Source organism: Octopus sinensis, linkage group LG2, assembly GCF_006345805.1.
Source record: "Octopus sinensis linkage group LG2, ASM634580v1, whole genome shotgun sequence".
Lineage (NCBI taxonomy): Eukaryota > Metazoa > Mollusca > Cephalopoda > Octopoda > Octopodidae > Octopus > Octopus sinensis.
Genome location: NC_042998.1, coordinates 20,808,955 through 20,829,142, shown reverse-complemented (window position 1 = coordinate 20,829,142; position 20,188 = coordinate 20,808,955). Strand labels below are relative to the sequence as shown.

Here is a 20,188-nt window from a genome sequence, read left to right as displayed (position 1 = left end):
ACGGCGTAGTTTTGGAACAGTTGTTCCTCGAAGTTCCACTCATGGAAATGAAAAATGATAATCTTCTTCTTTATCCTCCTCCTCCTCCTCATCATCATCATCACCATCACCACCACCACCACCACCACCACCACCACCATCATCATCATCTCCCTCCCTCTCTTTCTCGCTTACGATTCTGAAAACATGACATTTCTGTAGAACAGCACCAGAAATTATCTAGCGTGCCTAATACCGGAATTTCTTCGAACCTGTGTGGATTATTAACCTAAAAGGAAAAAAAAAAAAAAAGAATGGGATATGGAAAGCCACCCACATTTTCAGTAATTTTTCTCTTTTCTTTTTTCTTAGTTTTCACTGTCTTTAGAAAAGTTTTTCAGATTTACACTTAAAGCATCTAATAATACGTTTCTTCAAAATTATGCTTTACAAAAATTAGAAGTAGAAAAGTGAGAACCTGAAAAAATAACGGAAAAGGTGGCAGAGTTTTATTCTTATAATCCAAAATGCTCAAAACATCCTAAGAAATTACAGTTTTGCGCACTTAATAATTTTTTCTTCTCAAAATATTAATCTTTACATTTTAACCCGCTATCCCTTCCATACTTTCTTCTTCTCCCGTAAAGTATATCAACTTCGAAAGGCAGCAATTCCAAACCACTGCTAATAAGAATCCTTTCTACTTTAAGCCTAAAAAATTGTGGGAGGGAGGTCAGTTGATTACATCGACCCCAGTGCTCAACTGGTACTTATTTTATCGACAACCCCGAAGGATGAAAAGCAAAGTCGAAACTCAGCGACATAACCACCACGAATTATTATAATTAATTCTTATAAAGGCGGCGAGCTGGCAGAATCGTTAGCGCGCCGGGCGAAATGCTTTGCGGTATTTCGTCTACCGTTGCGTTCTGAGTTCAAATTCCGCCGAGGTCGACTTTGCCTTTCATCCTTTCGGGGTCGATAAATTAAGTACCAGTTACGCACTGGGGTCGATGTAATCGACTTAATACCTATGTCTGTCCTTGTTTGTCCCCTCTATGTTTAGCCCCTTGTGGGTAATAAAGAAATAGGTATTTCGTTTGTCGCTACGTTCTGAGTTCAAATTCAGCCGTGGTCGACTTTGCCTTTCATCCTTTCGGGATCGATTAAATAAAGTACCAGATTCGCAATGGGGTCGATGTAATCGACTTAATCCCTTTCTCTGTCCCTGTTTGTCCCTTCTGTGTTTAGCCCCTTGTGGGTAGTAAAGAAATAGGTATTTCGTCTGCCGCTACGTTGTGAGTTCAAATACCGCCGAGGTCGACTTTGCCTTTCATCCTTTTGGGATCGATTAAATAAAGTACCAGATTCGCACTGGGGTCGATGTAATCGACTTAATCCCTTTCTCTCTCCCTGTTTGTCCCTTCTGTGTTTAGCTCCTTGTGGGTAGTAAAGAAATAGGTATTTCGTCTGCCGTAACGCTCTGAGTTCAAATTCCGCCGAGGTCGACTTTGCCTTTCATCCTTTCAGGGTCGATTAAATAAAGTACCAGATTCGCACTGGGGTCGATGTAATCGACTTAATCCCTTTCTCTCTCCCTGTTTGTCCCTTCTGTGTTTAGCCCCTTGTGGGTAGTAAAGAAATAGGTATTTCGTCTGCCGTAACGCTCTGAGTTCAAATTCCGCCGAGGTCGACTTTGCCTTTCATCCTTTCAGGGTCGATTAAATAAAGTACCAGATTCGCACTGGGGTCGATGTAATCGACTTAATCCCTTTCTCTCTCCCTGTTTGTCCCTTCTGTGTTTAGCCCCTTGTGGGTAGTAAAGAAATAGGTATTTCGTCTGCCGCTACGTTGTGAGTTCAAATACCGCTGAGGTCGCCTTTGCCTTTCATCCTTTCGGGATCGATTAAATAAAGTACCAGATTCGCACTGGGGTCGATGTAATCGACTTAATCCCTTTGTCTGTCCCTGTTTGTCCCTTCTGTGTTTAGCTCCTTGTGGGTAGTAAAGAAATAGGTATTTCGTCTGCCGTAACGCTCTGAGTTCAAATTCCGCCGAGGTCGACTTTGCCTTTCATGCTTTCAGGGTCGATTAAATAAAGTACCAGTTTCGCAATGGGGTCGATGTAATCGACTTAATCCCTTTGTCTGTCCTTGTTTGTCCCTTCTGTGTTTAGCCCCTTGTGGGTAGTAAAGAAATAGGTATTTCGTCTGCCGTAACGCTCTGAGTTCAAATTCCGCCGAGGTCGACTTTGCCTTTCATGCTTTCGGGATCGATTAAATAAAGTACCAGTTTAGCAATGGGGTCGATGTAATCGACTTAATCCCTTTGTCTGTCCTCGTTTGTCCCCTCCATGTTTAGCCCAGCCCCTTGTGGGTAGTAAAGAAATATATAATTAAATTCTTATAATTCTTCCAGCATCCAACCATATCGTTTGTGTCTGAAAGTGGCGTCTGCAATTAAGCAGTCACCACATGCAGGAAGTGATGTCGTATCACTCACTACGCATGTTTCAATCATTTCAAACGTATTTCCGACAATTGTGTTTGTGTCTACTCCTACTTTATACCAGTGGCTGGCATCCTTATGAAATATACAACCAGAATTCATTTCCCCAAATTGGATTTAACCACTCAAATAACATAAATACCTTCTTCCTTTGTGTGTGTACCACTTACTGAAACATCGCTGATGAAGGCACTTCAATATTTTTAAAGAAATCATGTAAAAAAGCCCTCAACCCATCTCCAAAACTTTTGTATGTGTGTTGATTAAATCACACATATATATATATAATTTATATATATATATATATATATATATATATATATATTATGCACTTGTTTGGTAGTTTTAATCTTGGCCAAATCCACACTTAGTGGTTGATCTCGTATGGCATATTATAAATATATGTATACACACACACATGCTTTGAAAAATATCAGGAATTGTCCCCCAAAGTTGTGTCATTGCCAAAAATTTCTTTCCCCATTAACCAGTCCACCACTTTTTGTGATGTGATGTAGGGGGGAACTGGCCTCTCCCCTTTCAAAAACACTGTCCAAACGGATTACGCATTTTATTTCCTTCTTCTTGTAACTCCATCTTCTAGAAAAAAATTAACTGATGAAGAAGAATATGTTCTCCAAGTTTACCAATATCATCCAGCAGGCAGTCGACGCAGTACGTGAAGTTCCTTTTTCTATTTCTTTCTAATATTTACCATTATTATTACATGCTTGCTTTATTTCATTTTTTAAAAATCTTTTCTCTTTTGTCAGCTATACTTTATAATAATGTAATAATAATAATGAAATTAATTGTATACAGTGCTCAGGTGCACCACAACTTGGTCAGAAAGTGCATATAAAGTACATATTGAACCGTTAACTTGTAAAATTAAATTACCTTAAATGTTTTCTATTGTGATTTTTTTTGGAAAAGAGGGAAAAGAAACGGTGAAGAAGAGAAATATTGTTGTTTTTAGTAAAAAAAAGTGTCCGTTACAAAGGAAGCAGTTAATTGAATAACAAACATTAATTAGCTCCAGCATTCGCCTCGTCATGGTCTTATAAATCGTCATCAACTTTCGTCATCCCTTTCGCCCATCGACTCAACGTGGTTTGCTTGACCTGCTAAAGGCAATAGCCAAATTCGATTTTAAATCATAACTTGAATATCTTGCAAAAAAAAAAAAAAAATCCCCCAAAACTAATTAAAGGTCTGGGGAGGAAATCTACTTTCGATGGTGTATAGTTCCACATGCGTCTAAAAATGCGGGATGGTCATATCTGGACGTCGGACCCCAGCATTCGCCTCGCCATGGTCTTATAAATCGTCATCAACATCCCTTTCGCCCATCGACTCAACGTGGTTTGCTTGACCTGCTAAAAGCAACAGTCAAATTTGATTTTAAATCATAACTTGAATATCTCGCAAAAAAATTTTTAAAAGCCCCCAAAAACTAAAAAAAAGGGTCTGGGGAGGAAATCTACTTTCGATGGTGTATAAGTCCCACATGCGTCTAAAAATACGGGATGGTCATATCTGGACGTCGGACTGAAAAAAAAAACATCAACTTCACGCATCGTATCAAGATCGCTGTCGTCATCATTTTACCTACCACTTCTTTGTTTAATTTATTCTTTAATTCTTTACAAACGATAGAAAAAAAATGAGGAGTGTTTTAATTAAATCTTAAGTATCATTGTTTACAATTAAACAAACACGATATTTTTTTAATATCTCGGGTGAACAAATTATACGAAAATTTGAGTTTGAGATAAGCATTTTATTCACATATGTATTTAAACTGATGTTTCACCATCTTTATATGTGTGTATATATATATATATATATATGTACACACACACTCACACACACAAATATATTAATTGATCTTTTGTTTTAGGTATAAGCTAATGAAGTTGATTACGTGATTCCTGTTCCCTTGTCATATATATATATATATATATATATATGTGTGTGTGTGTATATATATATTAATCGTCAATGTCTCATATAACGCATACATACACACATGTATATATATATATATATAGTCGTCAATGTATCATAACATGCATACATAGACATATGCATATATATATATATATATGTGTATATATATATATATTAGTCGTCAATGTATCATAACATGCATACATAGACACATGCATATATATATATATATATCTATATATATATATATATTAGTCGTCAATATATCATAACATACATACATAGACACATGCATATATATATAATATATATATATATTAGTCGTCATGTATCATAACATGCATACATAGACATATGCATATATATATATATATGTGTATATATATATATATTAGTCGTCAATGTATCATAACATGCATACATAGACACATGCATATATATATATATATATATATATATAATATATATATATATTAGTCGTCAATATATCATAACATACATACATAGACACATGCATATATATATATATATATATATATATATATATATATTAGTCGTCAATGTATCATAACATGCATACATAGACACATGCATATATATATATATATGTCCTGTACTCCATTTTTTGTTGTTTTAAAAAAAATGTCCAGTTCCTTTGGTTTGTGTCTATGTTTTCGTTTCTCTTTGTGTTCGACGTCCCTTTGGTGTCCTGTACTCATATATGCGTGTATATGTACATGTAGAGGTAGGTACGTACATATATGTTTATATATATGCATATGTTTTATTTCATTTATTAATATATATATATATATATATATATATATATGCATGTATATATGCATATATATTATCATAGCATCTGTCAGAAACAGACGTTATTAATAGTTATTTTATGAATCTGTTTACCACAAAATTAGGATGAAGTAATTTGGGACCATCTTATTTAGAACTTCAAATGTGTTCACGAATCCAAATCCCGACGTTATTCTTCAGTCATGAACACGAAGTACAGTACCAGTTATATCTTGAGGCTTGAGTCTGCTATTGCTTACTATCCCACCATTATTTTAAAAAAACGGCAACAGACTTAGGTTTTGTTTTAGAGAAATGCTCATTATCAATGGTTTTTTTTTTCTAATTGTAAACATTCAACCCTTCCCCCTTTCAATTGCTTGCGCGCGACTGAAGCATACACACATGTGTGTATGTACAGAGAGAGAGAGAGAGGAGGGGTTGTGGTGGGTAAACAAGGATGGATCAGATATATATATATATATATATATAATATATATATATGGTTTGCTTTATATTGTGTTTCACTTATATTTGTGATAAAAGTTCAGAAAAATGTATGGTGACATATATATATATATATATATATATATATATATATATTATATATATATATATCTTACATCTATTTTCTTTTCTCCACTTCATATCTAAACTAACTATGACTTAATTTTCCTCTCACACCGTCTCCGATGAAGGGATATTATTAATTAATATCCTAGAAACAGCTGTATAGACCTTCTATCTATAAATGCTCTAATATCTATACAGCCTTGGTTTTTTTTTTATCTTATTACGCAAAAATTCATATATACACACGCTGACATAGAACCAACGTTGAACCCTTTATTCGCAATATTACCGAATCTGGAAGTTAACTATGGTCTGTCTATAGCACTTATTCAGCATTACCTGACACCTTTGGGTCTCAATAACACCATTATCTCTTATATATATATATATATATATATATATATATATATTTAAAATGAGGGTGACAAATTAGATATTAATTTAATTAACATCGATTTCACACCAGTGATCTAGCATATAAAAAAAGAACTGAAGGTTCAGTAAAATTGTATTATATACATATTAGAGGGAAACCACTATGTGGACACCCTTATAGCGGATCTATTTCTAGCTTAAGAGTGTCCACATAGTGGTTTCCCTCTAATATTTACATATATATATGTGTGTGTGTGTTGTTGTTGTTGTTGACGTCACTGGCAGCCTTCAACTTTTTTCTGTCCAAGTGTTTTTCAACCCAACATTTACATGCTTTTGCTTATAGATTTCATACGTGTACACATGCATGCATGTAGGTTATGTATACATGCATGCAGGCATGTTTACTTGCTTGCATGTGGTAAAACTGTCTTTTATAGAATACTGGAGTCCATAAATTCTGAAAGCCAGGGTAGTGTGCTGAACTAAGAGATGATCTCTGAATCCTTCAGTTTCTGTTAGGCTTATAATAAGCCTCATCGCTTCAATAATATCAGGAAGGAACACGTGTGTCACGGCATTTCATTTCTGTATATTTTTACCATTATTATTATTATTATTGGTACTACTTGAGAACAGTGGTCCCGGTGCACGCACTCGCGTACACGCGCATCCGCGCTAGCTAGTCGTGACTTACTTTGTTTTTGTGTGTTAATTACTTTGTTTGAAAAAAATTATTTACTTTGTATAAAAAAAAAAATGATTTATTTTGTGTTTTATTTACTTTGCTAGGTAGTCGTTTTAGGATCGACTAGTCACGACTAGCTAAAGCGAGTACGCGCACCGTTCTCAAGTAGTACCATTATAATAATAATAATAATAATAATTGTGTACAGTGCTCAGGTGCACTACAACTCATCTAAAGTGTATATATAATCAGGTGTAGTTTCGGCGGATTTCGGAAAGCATGAGGGCCTTAAAGGATGCAGTGTCATGGCAGTAATTATATTATATTATATAATTATTATTATTATTATTATTATTATTATTATCATTTACTCGTCTCACAGCGCACTTTCGGAATAGCTGTCACTGCCCCACAGAGGAAAAACAAAAGTGCAAGGAGTTTGGTGGTTGTCTCCTTACTCTCCTCTCTTTTACTTTCATTATCAGTCTTACTCTCCTCTCCTTTGCTTTCATTACCAGTCTATCTTCCGATCCCTCTTATCATAATCATCACATATTCTAATGAATACATATGATTTTCCCGGACATATTTAAGATGCTTGGTGCTTTTGTAGTGTCAGCTCTTGTTAAACAGACCGAGTAAAAAGCTTTCCAACCATAACTAAAACCCGCCTTTTCATTTAGCTTTCGTTATAATGTATCAAAGACTGCTTGACTTGATGTGCTCTCCCTAAATTTATTCAACACAGTAAAAGTGTTATTTCGATGTAGTTAGCTCTTGATTTTACCAAGTCAAGCGACCAAAGCTTTGTTTTAGGAAGTTTATATCATAACATAGAAAAATATATTATAAAAACAAACTCTACGTTCAGCAAATTTCCGGTATTTATTTTTAGCATTGCACTGTAACGTTTTATAATCGGGCATTTAAAAACAGCTGTTTTGATGCCTGTATGTTTCTTTGTTCCAAAAGCAGGAACAAATAGGCATTTATAAAGTCTGTCCCCACTATATATAATATAATATATATATATCTTTGGTCGTTTTGAATTTTAAGCTGCTTGTCTAGAAAACCATCTCTCAACGATACGACATACACAGCATTTAACCATGGCCAGCATATATATATATATATATATATATATATACACACAGGGTGTCCCCAAAAAATGTATACACACCTTAAATAATTGTAAATTTGTTATTCTTTGTAAGCCTAGTACTTATTCTATCGTTCTCTTTTGCCGAACCACTATGTGTATACATTTTTTGGGGACACCCTGTATATATATATATTTATAATAAATTAATAAATAAATAAAACATATACATGTATACATACATATATGTACGTACCTACCTCTACATGTATATATACACGCATATATGGGTACAGGACACCAAAAAAAAAAAAACGTCGAACACAATGAGAAACGAAAACATAAACACAAAACCCAGGAAATGGACATTTTTCTTAAACAACGAAAAAACAGAGTACAAGACATACAAAACAAGGAAAATTCCCTTCTTCAGTCGCCTTTGTTTCATCTACTCCACGTTATATATATATATATATATATAATATATATATATATATATATACATACATACATGCTTGTGTGTGTGTAAGTGCAAAAGATCAAATTAAATGAAATGACATTTGTTGTTGCCTCTTTAATTTGTCTCAAAATATTGCAATAATTCTCTCCATGTTACTGAGCATCGTCACCCATTGTTTCTTTTTTTTTGTCTATATAACACAACCTATACAGAAACCTCATACCAATTTTCACTATATATATATATATATATATATATATATATATATATATTAATTTATATTGTATAGAGGGCATTATTACACATAAATGCCTCACACTAAGAGGGACATAAGTCATTACTACCAAAATTTCACTAATCGTACCTAATGCAGTTTATATATATATATATATATATATATATATATATATATATACATGGCGAAAGAAACACTACGTGGTACCTAAAGTACGAGAAACAACAGCCAGATTGCTTTAAAATCACCCATAAAATAGAAGATTCTGTACAAAAATAAATGCACGATTATAGGATAGTCATAGGTAAAACGTCTTCCGTCATAGGCGTGCTTTAATTATGACAACTCGTGGGTCTTAACATCATTGTCCCAAGATTGGAATCATTTGAAGAATGGAAGCATATATATATATGTTTATATATAGCAATTAAATAAAACTAAACACGCTCAGAAATGTGATGGCATTACTTTTTAAGCTGAAGTTGTATGGTTTTTTTTTTTTTTTTGGCTTGTTCATAATTGGATTTATTTAAGGTGTCTGCTAGTTATTTGCATGTAACACACGTCTGCCCCGCCATTCGAATTAAACAGCTGAACCATATGGATCACGTGCGATTTCGGTTTCACTTGGATAAATGGAGCGTGACAATGGCGCCGCCGGTTACTAACGAACTTCAGTTCGATGACCCAGATATGACAGGCTTGGCTCCAATGATTTTTTTCTTCTTTTTGTTTTGTTACCGGACACTAATGATTAAAGAAAAACAATTGAAATTATGTTCTTATCTAAAGTGAATCTCCTAGCTCTTGAAACAACGAATTTTTGCATTATATACTCTTTTACTTGTTTCAGTCATTTGACTGCGGCCATGCTGGAGCACCGCCTTTTATCGAGCAACTCGACCCCGGGACTTATTCTTTTGTAAGCCCAGTACTTATTCTATCGGTCACTTTTGCCGAACCGCTAAGTAACGGGGACATAAACACACCAGCATCGGTTGTCAAGCAATGCTAGGGGAACAAACACAGACACACAAACACACACACGCATATATATACATATATACGACGGGCTTCTTTCGGTTTCCGTCTACCAAAACCACTCACAAGGCTTTGAGTCGGCCCGAGGCTTAGTAGAAGACACTTGCCCAAGGTGCCACACAGTGGGACTGAACCCGGAACCATGTGGTTGGTAAACAAGCTACTTACCACACAGCCACTCCTGCACCTTATATAAATAAGATCTGTGATATTGTTGTCAACTTATCTCCAAATGAAATTGATAGTTGGTGAAAGGGTCAAATTCTTGTTGTAACATGAAAAATCTGTTTGAGCCTATTCAAGGTTATTCTCATATTACATCAGTCATCTTGTTTTTTTCGAATTTGGTTAGACTGGAAACGAAATACAGCGCAGAGAATAGCATTCAAAGGAGAGCCATAGAGGCATGCTCTCATCCGGGCTTATCTTCAAATCGCCATCATCATCATCATCTTAACGTCCAACGTTCTTTATTTGCATGAGTCAGACGGAATTTGTTGAGGTAGATTTTTCTAAGGCCAGATACCTTTCCTGTCGCCAACCTTCACCTGTTTCGAAGCAAGGTAATATGTATCCATAACTGGACACGTGTTTTGACCGATACACAAACTGTCACCCAGTGTTGGGGCACACAAACACATACGTAGAACAGATTTCTTTCACTTTGGTTGGTCCACACTGTAGTAGAAGACACTCGTCCTAGATGCTCTGCTGTGTGATAGAATCCAGAATCATATATATTTCTTTACTACCCACAAAGGGCTAAACATAGAGGGGACAAACAAGGATAGACAAATGGATTAATTCGATTACATCGACCCCAGTGCGAAACTGGTACTTTATTTATCGACCCCCGAAAAGATGAAAGGCAAAGTCGACCTCGGCGGAATTTGAACTCAGAACGTAACGACAGACGAAATACCTATTTCTTTACTACCCACAAGGGGCTAAACACAGAGGGGACAAACGGATTAATTCGATTACATCGACCCCAGTGCGAAACTGGTACTTTATTTATCGACCCCCGAAAGGATGAAAGGCAAAGTCGACCTCGGCGGAATTTGCACTCGGAACGTAACAGCAGAGGAAATACCTATTTCTTTACTACCCACAAGGGGCTAAACACAGAGGGGACAAACGGATTAATTCGATTACATCGACCCCAGTGCAAAACTGGTACTTTATTTATCGACCCCGAAAGGATGAAAGGCAAAGTCGACCTCGGCGGAATTTGAACTCACAACGTAACGGCAGACGAAATACCTATTTCTTTACTACCCACAAGGGGCTAAACACAGAGGGGACAAACAAAGATAGACAAACGGATTAATTCGATTACATCGACCCCAGTGCCAAACCTGTTCTTTATTTATCGACCCCCGAAAGGATGAAAGGCAAAGTCGACCTCGGCGGAATTTGAACTCACAACGTAACGACAGACGAAATACCTATTTCTTTACTACCCACAAGGGGCTAAACACAGAGGGGACAAACAAGGACAGACAAACGGATTAATTCGATTACATCGACCCCAGTGCGAAACTGGTACTTTATTTATCGACCCCGAAAGGATGAAAGGCAAAGTCGACCTCGGCGGAATTTGAACTCAGAACGTAACGACAGACGAAATACCTATTTCTTTACTACCCACAAGGGGCTAAACACAGAGGGGACAAACAAGGACAGACAAACGGATTAATTCGATTACATCGACCCCTGTGCGAAACTGGTACTTCATTTATCGACCCCGAAAGGATGAAAGGCAAAGTCGACCTCGGCGGAATTTGAACTCAGAACGTAACATCATCATCATCATCATTGTTTAACGTCCGTTCTCCATGCTAGCATGGGTTGGACGGTTCGAACGGGGATCTGGGAAGCCAGAAGGCTGCACCAGGCTCCGGTCTTATCTGGCAATGTTTCTACAGCTGGATGCCCTTCCTAACGCCAACCACTCCGCGAGTGTAGTGGGTGCTTTTTACGTGCCACCTGCACTGGAGCCAGGCAAGGCTGGCATCGGCCACGGTCGCATTGGTGCATTTTACGTGCCACCTGCATGGAAGCCAGTCGAGGCGGCACTGGCTTCGGCCACGATTCGGATGGTGCTTTTTACGTGCCACCGACACGGAAGCCAGTCGAGGCGGCGCTGGCATCGGCCACGATTCGGATGACAGACGAAATACCGATAAGCAGTTCGCCCGGTGTACTAACGTTTCTGCCAGCTTGCCGCCTAGTCCAGAATCATATGGTTTGGAAGCAAACTTTTTAACAACCACACTGTCACACATGCACCTGTATATTTGGGTCACATACCTTACTCGGGAAAGGTTCCTTGTCTGCTTTTGGTGGGCAGACGAATACAACCACTAATAATAACACCTTGTGAAACTGTAGCTTCGGTTAGGCATCGATGCAGGGAAAAGATAACTGAAACAAGCTAGGTCTATATTTCAAACAGGAAACAATACAGCGGTAATTATTAAAGGTGAACAGGGTCTATCAGTTCATCATCATCATCGTCGTTTAACGTCCGCTTTCCATGTTAGCATGGGTTGGACGAATGACTGAGGGCTGGCGAACCAGATGGCTGCACCAGGATCCAATCTTGATCTGGCAGAGTTTCTACAGCTGGATGCCCTTCCTAACGTCAACCACTCCGAGAGTGTAGTGGGTGCTTTTTGCATGCCAGTCAGGCGGTACTGGCAACGACCTCGCTTGAATCTTTTACACATGCCACCGGCACAGGTGCCAGTAAGCTGACGCTGGTAACGATCACGCTCGAATGGTGTCTTTTACGTGCCATCAGCATAGAGGCCAATGAGCCGCTCCAGCAACGATCACGCTCGGATGGTGCTCTTAGCACCCTACTAGCATGGGGCACAAGTGCTAGTAAGGCAATGCTGGTAACGATCACGCTCGAATGGTGTCTTTTACGGGCCACCAGCATGGAGGCCAGATGGTTGCTCCGACAACAATCCCGCTCGGATGGTGCTCTATCAAATAAAAGTAGTACAAACACAGAATCAGTCCTTTAGGCTTTAAATGATATTAAAGACGCCATTAAAAAGAATGTTATTTAACAAATGATAAAAACATAAATAACAAATTCTGTTTGATACGGATCTCAAACATTGAAAAGAATTGAACCAATTTGTTTCCAGGAAATTTGATAGCATTGTTTTGCTAATATCATTAAATGTGTGTTGTATATTTACACATGGCTGTGTGTATTTAAGAGGACTACTGCTTCAATGTAACAGCTTGGCCATTTTGTGTTGAATAGAAATTCTGACTATAATGAATCACAAGCAACTGTGAGATTGTATTTGACTAAACACTGTATGTATACTTGTATAGCAGTGCTTTTCAAACATTTTTATCCTCCTCCTCCTCATCATCACCATCATCATCATCATCACCATCATCATCATCATCATCATCTCCCTCTCTCTTTCTCGCTTACGATTCTGAAAACATGACATTTCTGTAGAATAGCACCAGAAATTATCTAGCATGCCCAATACTGGAATTTCTTCGAACCTGTGTGGATTATTAACCTAAAAAGAAAAAAAAAAAAAAAAAAAAAAAGAGTGGGATATGGAAAGCCACCCACATTTTCAGTAATTTTTCTCTTTTTTTTTTCTTAGTTTTCACTGTCTTGAGAAAAGTTTTTCAGATTTACACTTAAAGCATCTAATAATACGTTTCTTCAAAATTATGCTTTACACAAATTCGGAAGTAAAAAAGTGAGAACCTGAAAAAATAACCGAAAAGGTGGTAGAGTTTTATACTTATAATCCAAAATGCTTAAAACATCCAAAGAAATTACAGTTTTGCGCACTTAATAATTTTTTGAGATTGTATTTGACTAAACACTGTATGTATACTTGTATAGCAGTGCTTTTCAAACATTTTGCTGGAGCGGAACCCCAAGGAAACAATCCACTGGCTTGAGGAACCCCTGTGCAATAATTTAATAGTCTTATGCACACATATCTGCACAGGAGAATTAAAAATTACTGCCGATTTTAACAGTTTCGTAACTTCTTGCGGAACCCTGGTTGAAAACCACTGTTGTATAGACATAATTCCAGCAGTTAAAATACAGAATAATTTCATTTATATTTAATCCAAGAATTAATTTTAATCATTGAGTGATCATTATGTTAGTATCATCATCATCATTTAACTTACATTATGCAATGTGTCCTTTTCTAAGATTTTTGAGTGGGATTTACCTGTTGTTTATTGCGAGTCAAGCAACAGCATTGAAGTTTTCATCTAACATCATCATCATCATTGTTCGACCGTGGTCGAGACAATGGAATTTACTATGTTACGCCAGACTTCACGGTCCATCATAGCATTACGGAGGTCCTGTTGTTGGATGCCTGTATCCCTGGAGATTACATCAGGGTAGGAGAGTGTGCGCCCTCTGGTATCGCGAGCAGATGGCTTAGAAATACTGGGTTGACGTCCAGCGGGAACAGCTTTGTTTCATAATAATGAAATTATTGTATACAGTGCTCAGGTGCACCACAACTTGTCAAAAGTGCATATAAAGCATATGCAGTAATGTACAAATGTCTGGAAAGCGAACAATGTATGAGTCAGATACATGCTTGTGTGTGTATGGAGGGGAGAAAATCAGGTGTAGTGTTGGCGAATCACAGGAAGCATGGAAGTTTTGAAGGATGCAGTGCTCCGACAACTAACAACTGATGCCGGCAGTTTGTTCCATGCTTCAGCAACTCTTAGCGTGAAAAAATGTTTCCGAAAGTCATGGGAGCTGTGCTGTTTTCTGACTTTGTAAATATGTCCATGGGTATTAGACGGGTGGAGTTTGAAAAGGTGCTCAGAGTTATTGTTTGTAAGATGGTTGATAATTTTATGGGTGTCTGCCAGGTCAGCTGCCAGACGTCGGAGTTTCAATGTGTCCATGCCCAGGGAAGTAAGGCATTCAGAATATGGCAAATGCCTGATGAGGAAAGATCTTCTTTAGTGCTTGGTTGTACAGTGCTTTCCAATGTGTGTAGTAGCGGCGTGCGCACACATTATTAGCCATTTGAAAAGACTATGGAATTCATCTAACAGATCAGCCTATCCCTGCACTTTCAAGACTGATGACCAGGCCCTCGTGACATATACCTGTGAACTTATGTGGGACACAGGTCCATGTACTGTCTCAGAGTTGGCACACACAGTGCCATCTTACACAGCCTGGAGAGAAATTTGCTCTCATATTGGAGTTGATGCCTATGAGTTATGTGGCACAGACTAAAAAAAAGGGGCTTGTTTGTTGGCATGACTCTCACAGTCTTCTTGCTTGGTAGAATGGGTGTCATAGAGTTATAGTTTTTTATTTTTTTGCTATGTTGGTGATGATAAATAAACATTTTTGGCGAGCTGGCAGAAACGTTAGCACGCCAGGCGAAATACATAGCCGTATTTCGTCTGTCATTACGTTGTGAGTTCAAATTCCGCCGAGGTCGACTTTGCCTTTCATCCTTTCGGGGTCGATAAATTAAGTACCAGTTACGCACTGGGATTGATGTAATCGACTTAATACCTATGTCTGTCCTTGTTTGTCCCCTCTGTGTTTAGCCCCTTGTGGGTAATAAAGAAATAGGTATATAAACATTTGGCCAGTAAACCAATTCCCTAGCAACTTGGTCAGCTGTGAGGCTCATCAGAACTGAAAGTGGGAAAGTAGTATTTTAGTCAATATGTGTTTGTTAAATTTTATTGTGACTGGAGAGAGTCATTCTCTTTTAGTGCCTTATTAATTTAACACACTCACTGGTCTGATTTCCACTCATTTACTTATACATTTTTACTAAAATTTTTGTTGGGTCTTGCATCCTTTTCAATAGTCATTGACCCTGTCCGTTATCGGAACTGCATTCTTTTTTTCTTTTTCTTAAAGAACTTGTAAATTCAATGTGTGTGTGTATATATATATATATATATATATATATATATATGTGTGTGTGTGTGTGTGTGTGTGTGTGTGTGTGCAGGAGTGGCTGGGCTGTGTTGTAAGTAGCTTGCTTACCAACCATATGGTTCTGGGTTCAGTCCCACTGCGTGCCACCTTGGGCAAGTGCCTTCTACTATAGCCTCAGGTCGACTAAAGCCTTGTGAGTGGATTTGGTAGACGGAAACTGAAAGAAGCCTGTCGTATATCTGTATATATATGTTTGTGTGTCTGTGTTTGTCCCTCCCAACATCGCTTGACAACCGATGCTGGTGTGTTTATGTCTCTGTAACTTAGCGGTTCGGCAAAAGAGACTGATAGAATAAGTACTAGGGTGTGCTCCAGCATGGCCGCAGTCAAATGACTGAAACAAGTATAAGAGTAAAAGAGAGTATATATATATATAATCATTTTAACGTCTATGCTTCCATACTTGCATGGGTTGGACGGTGTTTATCGAGGCAGATTTTCTGTGGCCAGATGCCTTTCCTCTTGTAAACTCAAACCTGTTCCCAAACACGATATTATTTCCTTAGAGCCAGATGTGTTTTTACAGAAGATTGGAAGTGAATGACACTGACCGTATCACAGTGACAATCATTTACAACTATCACACAGTATCAAGACAAGAATAAGCAAACATGCAAGGGCTCACACTCATACACATACATGTGATATGCCTCTTTCGGGTTTTTGTCTACTTTGATCGGATTGGGGCTGTAGTAAAAAACACTTGCTCAAGCTATCCTGTTGTGCACTGTACCTAGAACCACGTGGTTGGGAAGCAAACTTATTAACAGCCATGCCTGCACCTATATATCATCATCATCATCATCATCATTTAGCGTCCGTTTTCCATGCTAGCATGGGTTATATATATATATCTGTTTCTTTATTACCCTCAAGGGGCTAAACACAGAGGGGACAAACAAGGACAGACAAACGGATTAAGTCGATTACATCGACCCCAGTGCGTAACTGGTACTTCATTTATCGACCCTGAAAGGATGAAAGGCAAAGTTGACCTTGGCGGAATTTGAACTCAGAACGTAGCGGCAGATGAAATACCGCAAAGCATTTTGCCCGTTTCTGCCAGCTCACATATATATATATATATATATATATATCATCATCATCGTTTAACGTCCGTTTTCCATGCTAGCATGGGTTGGATGGTTTGACTGGGGTCTGGAAAGCCAGGAGGATCTGGCAGTGTTTCTACAGCTGGATGTCCTTCCTAATGCCAACCACTCCATGAGTGTAGTGGGTGCTTTTTTACATGCCACCGGCACAGGGGTCAGAGGAGGCTGGCAAATGGCCACGATCGGTTTGTGCTTTTTACATGTCACCGACACGGACGCCAGTCAGGTCGGTGACACGTATAAAGGACCAACCAATCGTATACGTGTGTGTGTGTGATAATTGTGTCACGTTTGATTATTGTATCATACAATATTGACCTATGTACATCTGTTGCATGCAATCTTTGACATTCAGAAGCTTTTTTATTTTTTTTCAACAGTCTAGCTGTTACATTGAACTTGGTGTCTACCTTAAATAGGTCCAGCCACATACAGCACACAAACCAAACACGGTAATATTAGCATAACAATGACAGTACATCTCTTCAGGAAACAAATTGGATTAATACCTGTCAATATTTGAGAACTGTGTGAACACAGTGTGTTGTGTTTATTTCTGTTTGGTTGTCAAATCACAATCTTTAATAACAGAGTATGTAATGTAATCCAAAGCCGGAGGAACTGGCTGTGTGTGGCTTGTTTACTATAAATATTTGATCGGCAAGAGCTAATATTACCCTATTCACCTTTAATAATCACAATTTTATTATACCTGCTGGTGATATATATGTAACCTATTGCAGATCATCATTTTTTTCTTTGTTGATATCAAACTGGAGATGGACTAAGAACTTTTCCTGTGAAAGATATTGTTTGTTAATTTAAAAGCTTGTGCTTCAATTATGCCTAAATCCAACCTTTGCATGGTAAATATGCTTTTAAACTTTTTTTGTTACCGTGACATGTCTGGGAACAAGAACTGACCCAGACTTTCATAATTTGTTTAACACAGGTTGTTTTTAACCCTTTCGTTACTGTATTTATTTTGAGATGCTCTGTGTTTTTTTTTTTTCAATTACTTTAAATATAACAAAGAATTGAATAAAATAACTTAAAGTATCATTCAGCTAGTGTTAGGAGCATTAATTGTGACTTAAGTTTTGGTGGGAGATTTTAATTCAAAAGTTATGAAAACAAGACATTTATGCTACGGAGCCAGAGCAGGTTTTAGCCAGGTTGGTATCGAAAGGGTTAAGATAGTAAAGGGTGTGTTCTGAAAGAGATTTTCTGCTATTTTCAGCTATAGTGGATGTAATTTAGTTTGCTACTATCAGTAAAATATGTAAACAAAAATCGTCATAAGCTTTAAGTTAATTAGAAATAATTATGTAATGAAAGCTATTGCTGGTGGTACAGCAACAACAAATTATTCTTCATACAAAGCACACAGCTGAACAGCTTCCATTTTTAGGTCAGGAATTCTTGGTTTTTTTTTTGTTTTGTTTTTTTATTTTATTTTATTTTTCTTAGTTTTCTATCTTTTATAAAACTTTTAAAATGTGAAAAATGTTCTGAATTGCTCTGTTGCTTGCTAGCATTAAGCAAAAGGCCACCACACATTTTAGGAGTGGGTATGGTCAATAAAATCTTGATTTAGTATCTGACTGGCACTTTTTATAACTTTACAAGGACGGAAGCTAAGGTGGTTTCAGTGGGATTTGAACTCAGAATGTAAAAGGTTGTAACTAAATACCACAAAACATTTTGTCTGCTGCTCTTATAACTCTGTGCCCAGCCGTCAATGACCAGTTCTTTCATAATAGTACAAGCTATTTCTTGAATTCTGTTATTGGCTTCATTCATTGGACTGTGGTTTTGCTTGGACATCACCTTCAAGGGCTTTTAATGGATTATTTCAACCCCAGCACTTTTTTTTTTTGGTACTTATAAACAACCACTTTAAAATTAAATTTTAGATAAGACATTAAATGAAATTAAAATAATTTTAGAAAGAGCGCAGGAGTGGCTGTGTGGTAAGTAGCTTGCTTACCAACCACATGGTTCCGGGTTCATTCCCACTGCGTGGCACCTTGGGTAAGTGTCTTCTACTATAGCCTCGGGCCGACCAAAGCCTTGTGAGCGGATTTGGTAGACGGAAACTGAAAGAAGCCCGTCGTATACATGTACATATATATATATGTGTGTGTGTGTGTGTGCTATATGTTTGTGTGTCTGTGTTTGTCCCCCCAACATTGCTTGACAACTGATGGTGGTGTGTTTACGTTCCCGTAACTTAGCAGTTCAGCAAAAGAGACCGATAGAATAAGTACTAGGCTTACAAAGAATAAGTCCTGGGGTCGATTTACTCGACTAAAGGCGATGCTCCAGCATGGCCGCAGTCAAATGACTGAAACAAGTAAAAGAGAGAATTTATTCATATAATAATTCATCATTTTGAAAATAGTAATTACCATTTTGTAGAACTTCAAAATTTTGTGAAACTTCAGAATTTTTTCCAGGGCACCTCCAGAGCTCAGTTTGTATAAAACCTGGCTGTAGTGCATATATGTCCTTTATAAAGTGTTAGCGAGTATTTATGTCTAAAGTAGGGCAACAACTCTAGATGTGTAAGCTGTACTGTATTGTGGAACAGCAATTCCTGACAAGTGAGCTGTACTTATAATGTAGAACATGTGTGCCCTTTAAAAAGAGTAAGCAGTTATTCATGTTCAAGGTACTTTGTCCTACCATGAGTTAAAAAACAACCCCTGGAGTATAATTTTGACTATGCATAAGTTGTGAAGGTCTTTTTCAATACAATCAGTGACTGTTTAACACCTGTCTTGAGTGCTTACATTTATTACACACCTGTTTCAAAATTTTTGTACATAGCAATCTATATACTGTTCGAAATCTACACTTTGTATGCAAAAAAAAAAAGTGATAGGCTTAGGAGTGGCTGTGTGGATAGTAGCTTGCTTACAAACCACATGATTCTGGGTTCAGTCCCACTGTGTGGCACCTTGGGCAAGTGTCTTCTACTATAGCCTCGGGCCAACCAAACCTTTGTGAGTGGATTTGGTAGACGGAAACTGAAAGAAGCCCGTCATATATATGTATATGTATGTATTATATAATAATAATAATAATAATAGTGATAATAACAACATCGAAAAATACCTTAGGAATGAGAACTGTACCCCTTCTTGATGTCTCCAGTTTTTTCAATATTATATATATATTAAATTACAAATTAAAATCAGCTCTTGTGATGTAAGCATTATTGGTCGTACATATATAGTGTAGGTGTTTTGTTTAAATGCCCAGTTGCTGTAGGATAGCATCTTGGGAAAGCTCCTTAGTTGTAAGTGACTATCATTGTCATACAAGCAGTGTCATTATATATTGAATATTCTGTGAGAA

General features: G+C 37.4%; 1 protein-coding gene across 7 annotated transcripts in view; it reads left to right on the top strand.

Moving 5' to 3' along the window:
* The first annotated feature begins 2,469 nt into the window (after positions 1–2,469).
* The window catches only part of LOC115223505 (protein FAM160B1), an 81,386-nt gene continuing 63,667 nt past the window's right edge, over positions 2,470–20,188 (top strand). Inside the window, exon 1 of one of the 7 annotated variants that reach the window (XM_036511724.1) lies at positions 2,470–3,162. Coding sequence is in view for 4 of the 7 variants with exons in the window: in XM_036511727.1 (XP_036367620.1) it covers positions 3,106–3,162 (57 nt within the window). In the remaining 3 variants the exon portion in view is untranslated. Of the gene's footprint in view, positions 3,163–17,368; positions 17,692–20,188 lie in introns of those variants that run through there. The other 6 variants (XM_036511727.1, XM_036511731.1, XM_036511741.1 and 3 more) reach the window with 6 other exon arrangements.